This window comes from Pollachius pollachius (genome assembly GCF_949987615.1).
Source record: "Pollachius pollachius genome assembly, chromosome: 4".
In the NCBI taxonomy this organism is placed as follows: domain Eukaryota; kingdom Metazoa; phylum Chordata; class Actinopteri; order Gadiformes; family Gadidae; genus Pollachius; species Pollachius pollachius.
Window position 1 is genome coordinate 14,431,676 of NC_136937.1, and position 17,487 is coordinate 14,449,162.

Consider the following 17,487-nt stretch of genomic DNA (forward strand, 5'->3'; position numbering starts at 1 on the left):
GTTTTATTAAGAGAATGTTCTACCAAAGAAAACACTTTCTTGAGTGGATAATACTTCAGAAGGGCATTTTTTGTATTTCTACACTGGCCAGTCTACACTTGTTGATTTGAACCTTTACAGAATGTTTTTATCAGTTTACTTTTGCTGGCCCAGTTTGGTTTTTCAAATACATGCTTTCAGATCCCCGCCTCCAGTGACTTTATCGGTCTAATCAAATACAAAGCGAAAGACAATGAAATGCCGCGTTCTGTCGGATCAGAGCTGGTCTTCCATCACACATCAGAAATTTACTCTAAAGTCAGATTTTTGGGACTTGGCCCGCTGTGACCAAAAGCCACGTAAAGCCAAGTGGAACAATGATTACACCCACGTCAGGGTCATGTTTGTAGTTCTCAAACTGGTCCTCAAAGTGTGGACTGGAGTATGCATTATCCTATATCAGACGCTTACTGCCTGGCCACTCAAAATAATAATTCCTCAGAGCGATGTCGACATTTCTGTGCTTCATTTTTCCACTTGAATACAGAAGTTTTGTAAGACCGAAAGGACGGCGCAATCACAGACATACGGAACCCTACTGCCTAATGGCTGTGATGTCATCAAGCAGGGCCCCCAAGTCTACACAGGAAGTGCCCAATATCAATCCTACTAATGGGGAGAGAGGGAGAGAGAGAGAGACAGACAGACAGACAGAGAGAGAGCGAGAGATGGTAAAACAAGAAAGAAAGAAAAAAAAGCGAAAACAAGGAAGTTGACGCAGAAGGGAGCTTTTGTTTTTCCTTTAATGAACACCATCAATAATGTTAAGTTCCCTGCTTTACTGTGTTTAGAGAGGGTAACCATATTATCAATCCTAGACATGGGCATCAATTGAAATACTTATTTTCCCACCCCTTAGATAACTCTGGCTTTCACATGACTTTGAATCAAATGTGAAGCAAATGTTTGGCAACGGAACCGCGCTATCTTTTTCCGGAATAGGAGGCGGCTTGTGCATTTGTGGAACAAACTCCCTGCTCTTCACCGCCGAGACAGAACCCGCAGAAAGCAGTTGACACTCGGACGGGTGCGCTTGTTTTATATAAACAGAACAGGCTTGTGGCACAGCGTTTGATTAGGAGGAGGCCCGCACATCCCATTAAAACCCCATTCATCCCCGGCTGCATGTTTGTTTGAAGACATGGAGCAACAGAGAAGGGGGGGGGGAGGGAGAAAGGACGGTTGGAGGGGAGGAGGCTGGGAGGGAGAAAGGAGCGAGGGAGGAGGGAGGGAGGGTGGAGGGGTGGCTTGGAGGAAGGAGGGAGGGAAGGGAAAGGGTGGAAGAGAGGGAAGGAGGATGGAGGGTGAGAGGGAGGAGGGAGGGAATGTCGCTGTTATTTCCATGATGACTTGTTTGTGTATTGACAGTTACAACAGATTGCACCCAGAAGCCCGACGTAGGGCTTTTGTCATTACAGAGCACCAAACCTCAGAGTAAACCAAATGTTGGGCTTACGAGCCGCGACTAAATGGTCTGTTAATGGAGTTTTCCAGAAGCATCCATAGCTAGGTGGGTATGACTTCCATAAGCAGCCAAACCCGATCCATCTCTACCTCCCAGTATAAATATGATAATACCATCCCACATCTCGCTTCAACAGACACATTGACCAATGACTGTAATATAAAGTACAGAATACAAAAATAATAAGTAATGCCTAGCTTTTATTAGCATGGTTAGCCTAAAAGCTCTTTGGTCTTGGATGCTAGCTGCTTGTCGATGTCGATGGCCATGTTGTCCGCCATTTGCTGAAGCTGGAAGGAAAACACACAGAGAGAAGTGTTTAGTTAGTCATCTGGTCCTGACCTCACTCTCACCCATCCCTAACCCATCTGTGACGCAAACCCATCTCTGACTCTAATCCTAACCATCCTCTACCCCAAACCATCCTCTACCCCCTGCCCCGCCTCTACCTGTTTCTCCAGCAGCCTGACGGTGTCCTCAGAGGTCTCTACCTGTTTCTCCAGCAGCCTGACGGTGTCCTCAGAGGTCTCTACCTGTTTCTCCAGCAGCCTGATGGTATCCTCAGAGGTCTCCTCCTTGGCCTTCTTGACCTGCGCGACGGCGTTGGAGCGCACCCTCCTCAGGGAGTCCTTGGCCTTGTTGCTCAGCTGCTTGGCCAGCTTGCCCAGGTTCTCCCTGTGCTCCCTCGTCACCCTGGAGCCCCCCCGAGGAGGGAGTGAAGGGGGAGGATGGAGTGAGTGAGAGAGCCTTCTGGTTGGGTGGGCCACAGAGAACCTAGACATGAGAGGATTCCCCTGGATAGCAAATGTAAGCCGACCAATGTGTTGTTGGAAGCCATAAAGGCTAACAAACAGCTGCCTAGCGTCGTCCATTCAGACACTGAAGACCAAACACACGTTCGACACCTTGATTTCGTCCAACTCTAATCACCCTTTGGACTTTTAATGTGGCATCTTAAAGATCTGAAATTAACCAGTGCCTTTACATTGTCGATTTCATACATTAATGAAGCTTGAAACGATAAATGGGTGTATCTCAGACCAGACTGGTAGGCCATTGTGACAACCAGCCTGCTCCTCTAAAGGTCAGGGCCTTTAGAGGAGCAGGCAGCCGGCTCAACAACTTTGTTTTCACTTGGCGTCGAGTTAATCACTCGGCAGAAACATACTTCTTCCCGTTTCACTCGTCCTCTCTCCTCCTAATTGGCTTTTCCCTCTTATTTTTGCTCTCTCGCCTTAGAAACTATTTGCAAACAATCTGCGAGTAGTGTCTATTTACTGCAAACAATACGTCCTAATTACTGATTCCACAGCCAATCAAGGAGCTCGCTCTCTTTGGAAATGCAAATGGCGGCGGGGCGAGTGGCGAGACTGATTGCAGGGGAGAACACCACGCCCCCGCCAGACGAACACCTGCTGCTCAACGTGCACGGGCAGCCACACGTGCACACGCACACACACATACCAACACAGACACACACACAAGCGCATGCACACACACACACGTCTAGCTCTATGTAGGGAGCTACATAAACACTTATATACCCAATGGATGGACGTCCCAATACGTCCATGATGGATAACGGTGAGTGTGGTTGTTTAATCAGGCTACGCCAACGGATGAGAAAAGAGAGAGAGAGAGAGAGAGAGAGAGAGAGAGAGAGAGAGAGAGAGAGAGAGAGAGAGAGAGAGAGAGGAAGAGAGAGAGGGAGAGAGAGAGAGAGAGAGAGAGAGAGAGAACGAGAGAGAGAACGAGAACGAGAGAATGAGAGAACGAGAGAACGAGAGCTAAATTGGACCCGGGAGTCTTCCCATGGCTCTAATAAATCTGTCAATATCAACCAAGAACTTGGAGACACGACGTGGACTTGTATAACATTTAGTAAAGCCACAGCAAATATGGACCTGACAGTTCAGCTAAACACAGAAAGGACAGAGTTAAACAGCACTAAAAAGTGCAGTAATAATGAGACTTGAGAAACAAAAGAGGGGAGATGCAGAGAACGAGTATAAGACTACACATGGAAAAAGGAGTGCCGAGGAAGGTTACAGCCCTTGGGTCGATTATTATGTGAATGTGTGTACAATAAGCCTTTGTCTCTATATTTGTTGTCTATGTATAATGTTTGTATGTGTATATTTATAATGTGTGTGTCTGTGTTTTTATATTGTGTGTGTCTATATATAATATAAATATAATGTGTGTTTGCATATACCATTTGTGTGTATGTATACATATTATGTATAGTGTGTTTGTGTACATATTTATAATGTGTGAGAGTGACTCACTTGGGAAGAGGCACCTTGATGATGGCTCCGTCCACCTCTGGGTTCAGTTTCATGGAGCTCTCCCTCAGGGCACGAGTGACAGCCACCGTAGCCTAGGGGAGGAGACACACACACACACACACACACACACACACACACACACACACACACACACACACACACGGATAAGTGCTTGGTTTTCTAAGCCCAGACTGAATGGAAAAGGGCCGAGGCTCATGCAGTCACCGCCAGAGCCCAGCTGCTAACCATTAGGAGTGTTGTTGTTTTGTGTGTACGTGTGTTTTGTGTGTAAGTGTACGCGTGTGTGTATGCGTGTGTTTGTGTGTGTGTGGAAAGGGGAAGCCCAGGCCATGTGGAAGCGCCTTCGGCCACTGTCAGCGGACTGAGAGGTTGCAGGGAAGACCTGACCATGGATGACCCCCCCCCCCCCGACACAAACACACATACACATTTATACACACACACACACGTCACTTTGGGCTCATGTTGTGGGAGGAAGACAAGTGAGAAAGTGTATCAATGTGCCATTTCCCGATGACCAGCCTATAAATGATTCGTTATCCATCAGCACAGCTCTGATCTTCTACCTGAAAGAAACAGTCGACAGGGTCTGTAACCCTGTTAGTCACTCACACTGTCTGAGGAGTTTACTCTCTCCTGGTCTCAGGGCTGAAGTCACCTGACTCACACTGTCTGAGGAGTTTACTCTCTCCTGGTCCCAGGGCTGAAGTCACCTGACTCACACTGTCTGAGGAGGTGAGCCTCCCCTGTCTCAGGGCTGAAGTCACTTGACTCATACTATGTCTGAGGCCAGTTCAGTTTCTCCTGGTCTCAGGGCTGAAGTCACCTGACTCATACTGTCTGAGGAGGTTAGTCTCTCCTGGTCTCAGGGCTGGAGTCACCTGACTCATACTGTCTGAGGAGGTTAGTCTCTCCTGGTCTCAGGGCTGGAGTCACCTGACTCATACTGTATGAGGAGGTTAGTCTCTTCTGGTCTCAGGGCTGGAGTCACCTGACTCATACTGTCTGAGGAGGTTAGTCTCTCCTGGTCTCAGGGCTGAAGTCACCTGACTCATACTGTATGAGGAGGTTAGTCTCTCCTGGTCTCAGGGCTGGAGTCACCTGACTCATACTGTCTGAGGAGGTCAGTCTCTCCTGCTCTCAGGGCTGTCAAGTCATAATCTCCCACATGAGCAATTTCCAACAAGCACTTTCTAATTAGTTTCCTGCCTCCAAACATTAAGCCAGTGCCCAGGCAATTTAAACACAAATTAGATGAAAGATGCTGTCTCTATCTTGTCACTATGGCCATGCAGAATGAGCAGAGAATGAGATGGACCTGTAACCATAGGTACACAATTAATAGACTGACAGGAAAGTAGGAAGAATATTGGCCGAATCTCAACTGGTCAAATCACCAGCTGTAAAGTATTAATAACTATATTTTTTTGCTTCTGGAATAATATTATTTTCCAGTGATAAATTGGCCTGAGTGACTTTTAATGTTACACATATGAATCCATCTCTTTCCCCCACCCCCCACTATCTGACCAGAAACATTTGCTGTTGTTTTATACAGGCTGTGTTTAGGAGTAAGGATGAAAACGTTCGCCAACCCTGCCATTATTTAACCCTGCTCACGGGCCAAACTCATTCTGATGAATTCACTTAAAGCCCCCGGACTGGTCCAAGCTCCCCTCAGCCTGGCATTCCACAGAACAAACGTGAGGCCAAAATAAAAAAAGATCATTATTTCCTCCAGTCCAGACTTCCTTTCTAGTTCTCCTTGTCAGGTCCAGCAGGCTCGCGCCACTGAGGAAACGGCGGCAGGATTAAAGGAACCTATTTGTGTATATTAATTCACAAGATCCCATATCTTTTTCCCTTCCCCACAGAATCCTCCAGAACACAGGCCTCCGTCCCTGCCTCTCTTCGGGCTTTGAGCGTGGGCTGATGGATTCAACCTGGAACTATGTTGGATTGTTCTCAGCGTCAAATTCATCACCACCCCTCGGATCTCTCTCCCCTTCTCCCTCCCTTCCTCCTCCTCCTTCTCTCTCCCCCCCCTCCTCCTCCACCCACTCTCGCTCTCCTCCTCCCTCCTTCCCTCTCCTCCTTCTCTCCCTCCTCTCCCCCTCACCCTTTTCCTCTCTCCTCCTTCTCTGTCTCCCTCTCTCCCTCCCTCCCCCCCAGTGGTAAGGGAGAACTGAGCGCAGCTCTCTGAAAAGGCACAACCAGGCGTGTTCTGGTTAACATGTCCGCGGGGGAAGAGAAATGATGCTGAAGTTACACATCAAACGCACACACGTCGCTTCAAAGAAACGGTCCTGTGTGGAATTTCTCTGGAAGTTTGTGTGTCTGTGTGTGCGTATGAAAAAAAAGATAAGAAAAACATCACGGCTAATAACAACGTGGCGTGTTGGCGCGCGGTCGACACACGTGTGTTTTCATCCGCCCACACCAGCGGAGTCCAAATAAACCCAGACGACGGGGGAGATGCTGTTGATTAGTGTGTGGTGGTGGTGGTGGAGACTGGCTGTGATCAACAGGGCTCGTGGAGCCAGTGGTGCTGGTTCTGGTAGTAGTAGTAGTAGTAGTAATGGTAGTAGCAGTAGTCGTAGTAGCCGCTGGTAGCTCTGCTGTAGCTTCCCAGGCCTCCGTTAATGGATGTATGGAAAACAATGGCGAGGGTCTTGGGTTCACTAGGTAATGGATAGGCATCATTATAAGCCTATTAGAGCAGAGACCTGTGCAGTCCCCTCTGTGTGGGCTACGGGGAACCTAGGCTGAGAGTGTGTGTGTGTGTGTGTGTGTGTGTGTGTGTGTGTGTGTGTGTGTGTGTGTGTGTGTGTGTGTGTGTGTGTGTGTGTGTGTGTGTGTGTGTGTGTGTGCCCCAAGTGAATGTGTGTCTGCTTGTGCAAGTGTGTATGGGTCTGCATGTGTGCTCATCTGTGTATATGCCATGTGTATGTGTGAAGTGCGTGTGCGTGTGTGTGTGTGTGTGTGTGCGTGTGCGTGTGCCATGTGTATGTGTTTGAATGCGTGCGTGTGTGTGTATGTGTGTGTGGTCCGTGGCTGGTGTGTGTGTGTGTGTGTGCGTGCGTGGAGCAGGGACTCGGTGAGTCAGGCCTGTCTCAGGTAGCACACTGGAGTATCGTGTGCGGATGCTCTGATAAATTCCCACATTTGCATTATGGTTTGTGAGCATGAAGCAATGAAACGCTACACCACATGAAAGGACCCTGGGACCAGAAACACGTGTCAGGCCTGTGCTTGACAACCTAAAACTAGATATACATACAGTGTGTATGTAATGTCATCTCCCGGCTCATGGGCCGGGGAAGGGGGTCCCAACGTTACACTGAGGGAGATTTCCTCTGGGTTACATGGGGGGGGGGGGGGGAAAACGTTTCACACAAGACGTATCACCAGGGGGGCCGGGTGTGATGTGCACAGTGGTAGGCACTCTGCTCGCATTAACATGTTCATGAGGCATCATCTCAAATGAAGCATGGAAGAAAAGAAAGGGAGAGAATAGTGGCACACAAAGGAAATGTAAAAGATCCATCCATCCCGACCGGAGGGTAAGGTGAGGTCATTTCCTTTTCTGTTTCAACTCACACACACATTGGCCTGACTACACACACATACACACACACACACCGGCCTCACTAAAGGGGACCTTTCAGATCATCCATCAGATAGCATCTCAGATAAAGTTGCAGAGGGAGAGATGGACGGGGCTTAAAAAATAAACAGATCTCAAAGATAGATTTACTTGAAGACGCGTGAACTTGATCAAATAGACAGATCGTTCCCTCTGATTTATTATGGAGAATTTAGAAAACACAGACAGATGAGAAGGAAAGGAAGGAGTGTGTGCGACTGTGTGTGTACGTGTGCTTGTTCGTGTGCGTAACTGTTTGTGTGTGTGTGTGTGTGTGAGGGAGAGAGAGGTGTGTGACTGTATGCATGTTTGACTGTTTGTGTGTGTGTGTGACGGAGAGAGAGAGAGAGAGAGAGAGAGGTGTGTGACTATTTGTGTGTGTGATTGTTTGATGTGTGTGTGTGATTGTTTGGTGTGTTTGTGTGAGAGAGAGGTGTGCGTGCGTGCGTGCGTGCGTGCGTGCGTGCGTGCGTGCGTGCGTGCGTGCTTGCATGCAGCGTGCGTGCGTGTCTTACCTCTGGAGAGCTGGTCATGTTAACCACTATGAGCTGAGGAGATTTCATGGAGAGCTGGCCCAGCTGGTTGAGGGGAAACTTTCCATCTGGGGTGGTCACTACGATGTGGTCCAGAGCCCCTGAAACACACCACCGCGTTCAAAGTGTTAACATGAATACAAAGCTGTTCACTACCTGTTCAAATGAATATAAGGGTCAGTTTACTACATGTTAACATGAAAAAAAAGGACAGGTCACGTCATGTTAACATGAACACAACGGACTGTTCACTTCATTCTAACATGAATATAAAGGACCGTACCATGTTGTTTTAACTTGAATATAAAAGGGAAGGTCACTTCATGATAACATGAATATAAAGGACAGTTTATTTCATAATAACATGAAAATAAAGGACAGATCATTTGTGCTTGCTAGATAAACACAGTGGCAGCATAAGCAGCGTACTTTTTCACTACCCCGTTTCGCACTGCCCTCTTGCATCACTACTTACCCTGTCTGTATATGTGGTGGTACGTAAAAGGACAATATAGTTGCACACATTCAGTCCAAAGATGGAACAACTGATCTAATACAGCAGCTCAGACTTCAGACTCAATCAGCATCAGAAGAAATCAAGTCAAGTCCCAAAAATGTAGTCACAGAACTTGTCTTCCTGACTTCCTATCGTATGTGAAACACTGGGACACCGACCCAAACTCTGGGACACAAAACAAATGTCGGACGCTATCAAGCCGTCAATGGAGCTCATGTATTGGCAGCGTCTCTTCTTCTTGTGAGGAAGCAAAGCAGAAACAACTGCTACCCGAGCACAGGCCCAGGGTCCGCAGGCGGCTGTGAAACAGATCAGCAGACAAGGGACGTCCTGCAGTCACCTGGGAGGAACAGGATGTGAGGTCACTCGCAGACAGGGTGGGTGCAGACAGAGATGACCTCTTATCTTCGGTGAGGGCGAGCAAGAGAGAGAAAGAGCGAGAGAGAGAGACCCCTGAACCCTTGTACTTCATCCTCATTCATGCGTACATGTATTCAGTTAGCAGTGTTTTGTACGTCACTTACGAGGCACTTGGTAGTGAGGCTGAGGAGAATCAAAAGCACACCAAGGATATTGGAGCCACTAGACCCTTGAAGTGCTGCCACCAGGGCCACGGCAACAACCAGATCTGATTGATAATGCTGCAGCTCTTTAGAGTCTCTGAACTCGTTCCCCGTAAATGAAGAAACAATAATAAAGCAATAATTATTCAACATGAGTAACCATAGTTGCTAATATGCTGAGTTTCCTATAAACCATGACCTTGGCTTTCAGGAACAATTATTGTAACTTTAATTCCCTTTGCTCCCCAAACTTCCTGGAATGGAAAATAAGTAGAAAAGACAAAGTGTGGGCCGCCCTTAGAGCACAGACGCCAAATGATTTCCTTTGATTTCATTTCTTCCACTCTCTTCCGCATCGCTCTCCTTCTCTATTATTTTCTCTCTCTTTTGCGCCGTCCATCTGGATTCCCTCTAAAGCAGTCGTTTCCTTCTTCCTCACCTGTCTTCCATCACCCCCCCCCCCCCACATCCCATGTCCTGGTGAAGCCCGGGTGTCGGGGTGGTGTATGTGGTCCATAGGGGGAGGGGAAGTATGCCAGGGTAAACCTCAATAAAAGGTCTCTGCCCGTCTTTGACTCTGAACAGGGTACTTTGGCCAGGGGATATAATGAATAACTGTTCTTTTCCTTGTTACATCGATTGAACCGCGGCTGGTCTCTGAGGTCCATGATGGTTCTCCCACTGCCAGCTACTCTCCATACCGGTGGGACGCTCAACGTCCCAATGGTTGGGGGCTCCAGACCGGGGGCTGTCTAGACATCCTGCACCTGAAAGGCAGCCCTGTCTAATGACCAAACACAAATCCTTGTGTGTGTGTACCTGTGACCTTTTGTCTGTCTGTCTTCCTACTAATTCTAATTACTACACACACACACACACACTAATTGTGTGTGTGTGTGCGTGCGTGCGTGGACTGCTCTCTTGTCTCTTTGCCAAGCAGTATAACGTATCTGTACCTGTGACCTTCTATATGTCTACCTGTCGAGTGTGTGTGTTTCAGAGGTTTCAATCTAATCAAATCCTAACCCTAGCCTATGCATTACCCACGCTTCACCGTAGTTTCTCCCTCTGTTTATGTGTTCAATCGCTCATATTGTTTGCATACTCAAGCTATATTTCAGTGTGTGTGCGTGTGTCCATCTGTCTGCCTCTGACATCCCGTCCGTCCACCCGTCCATCAACCAAAACGACTTTTCTCCGGACGTGTCCGTCTGTGACCTCCTGTCCGTCCATCTGTCCGTCTACACGTGACCTTATGATCGTCTGCTTCGTGTGCGTGTTACCTGTCTCACCACAGTGTGTCACTGCACATCTGTGCATGTGAGAGACAGAGATACACACACGGGGAGAGCCACAATGCACAAATCGTCTTGAGACAAGAGACAAGAGACAGACTCACTTTCTCCCTCAAAGGGCGATCGTGATCCAGCCCCGCCGGACACCGACTGAGCATTACATCGACGTGAGCTTTTGAACTCGGGGACGCGTTCCAATTCTATCCAGCCACATGATAACGGTGTAGGCTCCGGCAGCGCCTTCCCCGTCGTGGTTCAAGCGTTGGGATAGCGGCAGCAGACACCCTTAACCTGGGAAGGCTCATTAAAGTCCATTAAGGCCACGTCATGGCACAATGAGAGCTGAGGATCTGCTGCTCTACTGGCTGCGGCCAGCGTTTTCCAGGGGGTAACGGATACGGTCGGGGCGAGGGAAACACTATCTATCTTCAAACGGAGAGGGATGGAGGTCCGCAGACTAGCGCTACATGTTCCTGGAGAGGGAGATGTGTTGTCATCCAGCAGCGGAGCTTAGCTTGAGCTTATGTCATCGGTGACCCCGGTATTAAACTACAAACATTGAGCGGCAGTCACAGAGAAAAATATAGTTATATGTACTTATGAAATTTTGCAAATGTCTGTACCATCAAAGAAATACATTTCAACCGGGGACTTCTGAGGATGTAAAGGAAGTGGATTTGATTTCAAACACAAAGAGCACTTCTTAGCCTGCTTTGACTAAATACGGTCTCCATAGCAACAGCTATAGCGTAGACATCCCAGGAGATTACAGGATACATACTGCCATAGTGTAAAAAGGGTGTGTGTTTGTGTGTCTATGGGTCATCATAACACTCTACCCTTGGCAATTGAGATGTTCTGGTTGGACCAAATCTCAAGCAAACGTACGGAAGCACGCACAAAACATATGGACTACAAAGTATTATCATATGAGGAGTGCACACAAACACACACACAAACACACACACACACACTACACGCAAAAAAAACAATACACATTCACACACAATTGCAGACTTGAACCAACACACACACACACAAACACACACGTAATGAGAGCCAGATGACTTGACCATGGAACGAACACACACACACACACACACACACACACAAGACGTCATTTCATTCCACCACTTCATCCTTTGCAGCCAGTGAGTTTCTGCTGTCAGCCCTAAGTCCTGCTGCCTCCACAGATTACTGCGCAGCTGGACGAACACAAAGGAGGGGGGGGGGGGGCAGATGGTGGAATTGGGGGAGGGAGGGGTTTGGGTGAAGGAGAACAAGTGGGGGTCGGGGGGTTTTGGGGGGGTATGAGGCAAAAGTGAAAAAGTGAGTAGAGCGTGTGTTGAAAAGAGTGCAGGTAGGGGGTGAGGTGAAGCCCACAGAGTGTGGATGGAGAGGTTGTGAAAAGTGAGAAGACCGATTCCTCAATCTGGACCCATTTGGGTCCAGATTCAAATGAATAAAAGGACACAGCACACAGAACGAAAAGAAATTGGAGACCAGATCAATAGATAAAGCAGAAATAAATCAATTGCAGACAGAAAGAACAAGAAGTGGATTTCTCAGATACATGTTTACAAAAGAAATCCGGTGAGGATTTTTTTTAAAGCTGCATCTGTCCCATCGTTGCAGTGTTCTTTGGATTATTTAATTACATACCGATTGGAAACAGCAAGGCTTTCCAAACAAACGTAGAAAAGGAAAGTTCGCGCCAGGGGAAACTGAAGACCGAAAATGTAAACTCTAAATCCCCCTGCACTCCCTTGGGATCCCCCATTACATATAGCAGGAGGTCGCGACCTGGATGTAGTCGAGGAAGGAGAGGTCAAGCAGAGGTCAAGGTAAAGGTCATTCCGGGGGATGCCCTCTGCTCAGCCCTCAGGCTCTTGGTCAGGTAGATGCAAATGAAGGGGCCCCCGGGGTCCTCACGCACAAAAAAACATGTCTGGGAGACTACTTTTATGCACAGGAGTAAACACGAAAATCCCCAAGAAATGGTGCCATGAAAGCAGTTGAAGGGCCTCACAGTTCTGGCCCCATGTGTGTTGAATGATGCCAAAGTCAATAGTGGGTAAATTGGATGCGTATGGCCGCTGACCTGGCAACACGGCATGTTCACTGAGGTTTCCACCACCATCTCTGAGGAGGCTGAGGCTGAAATGGCTACGAGCTAGTCTCCTCGTGCCACCATGTTTTCATTAAAGAACAGATTACTGTGCGATCATTGACTGTCAGACAGATTATTAGTAACACAACATAAGTAACAAATAAACACGTTATTTATCTTTTACTTCAGAATTCATCTTTTTGAATTGTATTTGTTTTTAAATATGTTGAACAATAAAAGTAGTAATAGTATCACAATGAACCTACAACATATTGGTTTCACAGATTTGAATGCAGGAAACCAGAGCGAACAAGAAGACCAAAAACATCCAGAGAGCAACCCCCAAACTGTCCGTGCCTACCCCTGGGCCAGGCCTCTCATTGGGCATCCTTGGCCAGGGGTGCCCCCCTCCACATGACTCAAGGCTGATCCCTGCCATGGATCATGCTAGCCTGCTTCAGCAATGAGATCTCCTACACGACTACAACATTTACCACAAAAGCCTCAAACGCATCGAAACATCTAAGGACACTCTAAGTACTAGACTCTGCTGAAGCACCTGTTTAGGTCAACTGATCCTATTGTACTGTTCGGTGTTCCTGCCAAGACGAATAAGCGGGATAACCCAAAAAAAATTGTCAATGCTGAATCCGAGACCGGGGGTTTACCCTCGCTTTAAGTCTTTGTGTTGTGTATATGCAAGTTATTACCAAAATGATGCACAGGTATCATGGGGCCCAACTGTTTCCGAGACAATAAATGTGCAAGAGAAAAACGGGAGGCAAGGATATGGGGGAGGGTGCGATGGAACGGGAAGGAAGAGCAATGAGGGGAAAGGGAATTGATGAGCTAAGGCTGACTCATGGGCTATCTACCTGGCGACGTTCGAATGCTGAGGCTCCGCGTGAAGTCATCCTTCAGGGTATTGAGCACGGCCGTCATGTCCCCCTTCACCTCGTCCAGATCGATGATGTCTTCCACCAGCGCAGAGTTAATGTTCACTTTGGCCGCCTGACCCTTCCCCTTGGCTGGGATCGGGCCGGAGGGGAACGAGAACAAAGAGAAAAACAAGAAAATAACAAAGGATGTATATGGCTGGATATTTGGACCGATATGGCGAGAGAGATAGAGGTAGTTAGATAGAGAGATATACATAAATAGAGAGATAGAGAGACATATAAATTGATGGATAGAAAGATAAGAGAAATAGAGAGAGAGAGAGAGAGAGAGAGAGAGAGAGAGAGAGAGAGAGAATCTCTGGCTTCCCTGCTTGTTCGGGGTGTGCTACATTAAAAGCAAAACAAGCCTGTACTCTACATGACATACTGGTACTCAGCTCTGAGATATGAGGCGATGTACCTTTTTAAATCTACCTTTTATCACAAAGATGCTAGATGCTAGGGCTCTACTGTGGAGTACCGCCGTCTCCAGCCTCTTGAAAGCTCTTTCATGGAAGTGTGGGGGGGGGGAAGCAGGCGGGCCAATCTCAGGACAGGACCACTGGAGATAAAACGCCCAGCCTCTACTCAGCCTCAGACACTGCTGCTTGAGAGCCAGCAGCAGCTCCCTGCTCCATAGTAAATAGTAGCATGCAGCCCCCCACTCCCATGACATGTGCTGCGTGTGAACACATTGGATATCTTATCTACTCTGTAACCAATCGCCTGAGTCAGTAGCAATTACCTTTACTGCAAAGCCCGGATTTAGGAGAGTATTACATAGTGTACATGAGTAACAGGAAGCATCTCGACAAGCATCTTTAGCGGAGATTACATTTAAAAGGGAAATAATTGCCTCTGGCCCTGAAAAACAGTACGTCAAGGGTTTGAACGCACCTTTGGCCTTCTTGGTGGCGTAGAACCTTGCACAGGTGGGAGTCAGCTGGGGGTTCTGGTGTGTGAGGGGTGGGGTCGTGACCCCGGCTGTGGTCAGGACCCTGGGACAGCTGAGCTGCCGCACCAGGGCACGGCCCAACGCGGGCCGCAGCAGGCACATGAGACTCAGAGCCATACCTGGGGAAGACCTGGAAGAATGGAGAGAAACACAGGAGGGAGGGTCACAATGGAAGCATGGATTATGTGGAGGGACACAAACGGTTTAAAAATAATATAAAATACTTGCAGTGACCTATGTCTACCGGTAGGGGGTATGCCAGCTGTTTTGTTTGGACTATTGTATGACAATGTTAGCCTCAGCATCCATCACATAAAATGATGTATTGCAAGCATCTGCTAAGGTTAAGCCCTCTTCCATGTGAACTTTGTGACAACAACAGCAACAGGGGGATTTCAATAAAGGATCTAAAAGAAATAGGCTCTTTTGAATTGTATTACACCTCTTTAAAAGCCAATAAGTTCTACCACTTGAATGAAATATAGCTTAAGTGCGCATACAATATGAGCGATTGAAGTAGAGAGAGAAAGACAGAGAGGGAGGGATGAGGGTCTAAGAGAGAGGGGGAGAGAACAAGAGGGACATAAATCATAAAATAGAGAAAAACTACAGCGAAGTGCGGATAATGGGGTAAGGTTATGGTTATGATTTGATTGAAATCTCTGACAAACACACACACACCACTAACCCTGAATAGATGTATCATATACAACCCACTTACCCCTTATGTATCTTATACAACCCACTATCCCCTAATAGATGTACCTTATACAACCCACTAACCCCTAATAGATGTATCTTATACAACCCACTAACCCCTAATAGATGTATCTTATACAACCCACTAACCCCTAATAGATGTATCGTATACAACCCCTAACCCCTAATAGATGTATCTTATTATAAAACCCACTAACCCCTAATAGATGTACCTTATATAACCCATTAACCCCCAATAGATGTATCTTATACAAGCCACTGACCCCAATAGATGTATCTTATACAACCCACTAACCCCTCATAGATGTATATTATACAACACACTATCCCCTAATAGATGTACCTTATTCAACCCACTAACCCCCTAATAGATGTATCTTATACAACCCACTAACCCCTAATAGAATTACCTTATACAGCCCACTACCCCTAATAGATGTATCTTATTATACAACCCACTAACGCCTAATAGATGTACCTTATACAACCCACTAACCCCTAATAGTATACCTTATACAACCCACTAACTCCTAATATAAATTCCTTATAAAACCCACTAACCCCTAATAGATGATTCTTATACAATCCACTAACCCCTAATAGGTGTATCCCATACAACCTACTAACCCATAATAGATGTACCTTACACAACCCACTAACCCTCAATAGGTGTATCTTCCCAGAGGGGAGGCGGGCTGCCAATCTGACAGTCCTCAGCTCCCAGAGACAGCTCCTTCTATTCACCGCCTCACAGTCCTCTCTCAGCGTTCCGCTCAAGTCCTGCTCCCCGCTACTGAACCCTGGCCGATGCGCATGTACGTGCACATCCAGTCACGCCCCTCCTCTTCACAGACACACAGCGGAACCGCCGCCTTTCAGCAGCAGTGGGTGCGAAGGGCAGGCGGTGAAATAGTGTACACAGATATCCCACATGACACCTCCATTGTACGCAGTGTGTTTATGCTCTTAAAAGAAATTGCACGCGAGAAGCAGACGTTTGATGTGGGACTGAGTGAGCTCACCGACAGAAAGCCACACACATCGATTTTTATCTGTTTGTTTGTTCTGCATTCTGCGTGTGTTTTTCTACCTTCTCCGAGCCATAATACAGTGTAGTGGGGTCAAACCTGTATCCCAGGCTGGCGTGTTTGTTTGGGCCAGTGATACTCAAAGCTTTGTCCTTCAATAGGAACACCATCTACTGATAGACTGTGTCAATAAATACTCTTATCAATGCCCATATCCGGTTTTCTCTCACTTAAATATAAATAAACATCCTTTCCTCTAGCCTGATTGTTATCAAAACTGCATTCCCTACAAACTCTACAGCTGCGTAAACACCATGCATAATCTAGACACAAATCAGCAGTCACTCTGTTCCGACAGCATTATTGTGCTTGAAAGATATAAATTTACAGCTCGGAAATTCAGTTCAAAGGCTGATAATCAAAAAGGAAGGCTATTTTGCATCAGCTGGTGCTTCTAGAGCCACATTGTCAATTAATTAATTGTTAAATTAAGTGGCAGTGGGGCTATTGTGTGTAAATAAAACAGATTCTTAATACCCATTTAGCCTTTCACTTTGTATATTTACTCATGTTTATTATACCCTGAAGATAATATCAGAGATACGTCCACACTCTAAAAGAACAGTATCTCACATTGGAAGCGGGCAGGTTTCCTGGCAGGCTTCTCTGACGTCTCATACTATGGGCATAAGATACGGAGCAGGTATGAGACGCTGACTGATGTCTCTTTACGGAGGAAGCCAAGCAGGGTACCTCTACAACAGGTGTTCACACTGACACTACAGCCTCGTATCCTGTACAGCTGCGGACACACCCTCTCCTGATGGCTGGGCTGCTGGGGGCCCGCATGGGAGGTCTCTTCAGTCAGCCAGAGATATGGGATATGGTTCTGAGCATTCTGTTTCTCTTTAAACCACAGATATGTGATCATATCAGAAAAGGTTATTCTGAGCCAAAAGAAGCTGTAAGAATAAAAAGCATTCCAGTCATTCTTGAATGTACACCAAAGACTGGCTGATATACACAAACCATGCACTGGACAATGCTAGAAGCTGGAGCACAACTTTAATTTGAAAACGTTAGCGACACGGATATTAACTACTTTACATTTCGTGTTGGTGAGAACGCAAGTGTTGCTGTTTTTCTGTTATCTGCAGGTGTCAGTTCACGAAGGTCGTGGACATCTTCAGTGTTTTAAAGAAATACAAACGTAGACCAAACTAACAACTGCACGGTGAAGGAATAACTGAATGAAGAACAGTTCATATGTTTATAGAAATCCAAAACATGCACTTACTTTATGGAAAATACCTTCACAGACGCATGGCAGAAGGAAAATAATTGTATACCTAACGTGAGTGAGGACCTA

General features: G+C 46.9%; 1 protein-coding gene across 2 annotated transcripts; it reads right to left on the reverse strand.

Annotated features, from left to right (window-relative positions):
• Window positions 1-55: 55 nt before the first annotated feature.
• mrrf (mitochondrial ribosome recycling factor) lies at window positions 56-17,487 on the reverse strand. 2 transcript variants are annotated; one of them, XM_079734328.1, is made up of 7 exons: window positions 17,416-17,487; window positions 14,313-14,500; window positions 13,353-13,505; window positions 7,975-8,093; window positions 3,793-3,884; window positions 2,038-2,197; window positions 56-1,794 (listed from the first exon to the last, which is right to left on the reverse strand). In XM_079734328.1, exons 2-7 carry the CDS (start codon window positions 14,485-14,487, stop codon window positions 1,717-1,719), a joined length of 777 nt encoding a protein of 258 aa, XP_079590454.1. In that variant the 5' UTR covers window positions 14,488-14,500; window positions 17,416-17,487; the 3' UTR covers window positions 56-1,716. The 2 variants fall into 2 exon arrangements, with proteins under 2 accessions (XP_079590454.1, XP_079590455.1); XM_079734329.1 differs by lacking the exon at window positions 17,416-17,487 and adding an exon at window positions 15,751-15,822.

Coding starts and splice junctions, on each gene's coding strand:
- mrrf (XM_079734328.1), bottom strand. CDS start 14,487: ATGGCTCTGAGTCTCATGTGCCTGCTGCGGCCCGCGTTGGGCCGTGCC. Junction 2,198..3,792: donor ATCAAGGTGCCTCTTCCCAA/GTGAGTCACTCT, acceptor GGGGGGCTCCAG/GGTGACGAGGGAGCACAGGG. Junction 1,795..2,037: donor TCAGGCTGCTGGAGAAACAG/GTAGAGACCTCT, acceptor TTTTCCTTCCAG/CTTCAGCAAATGGCGGACAA.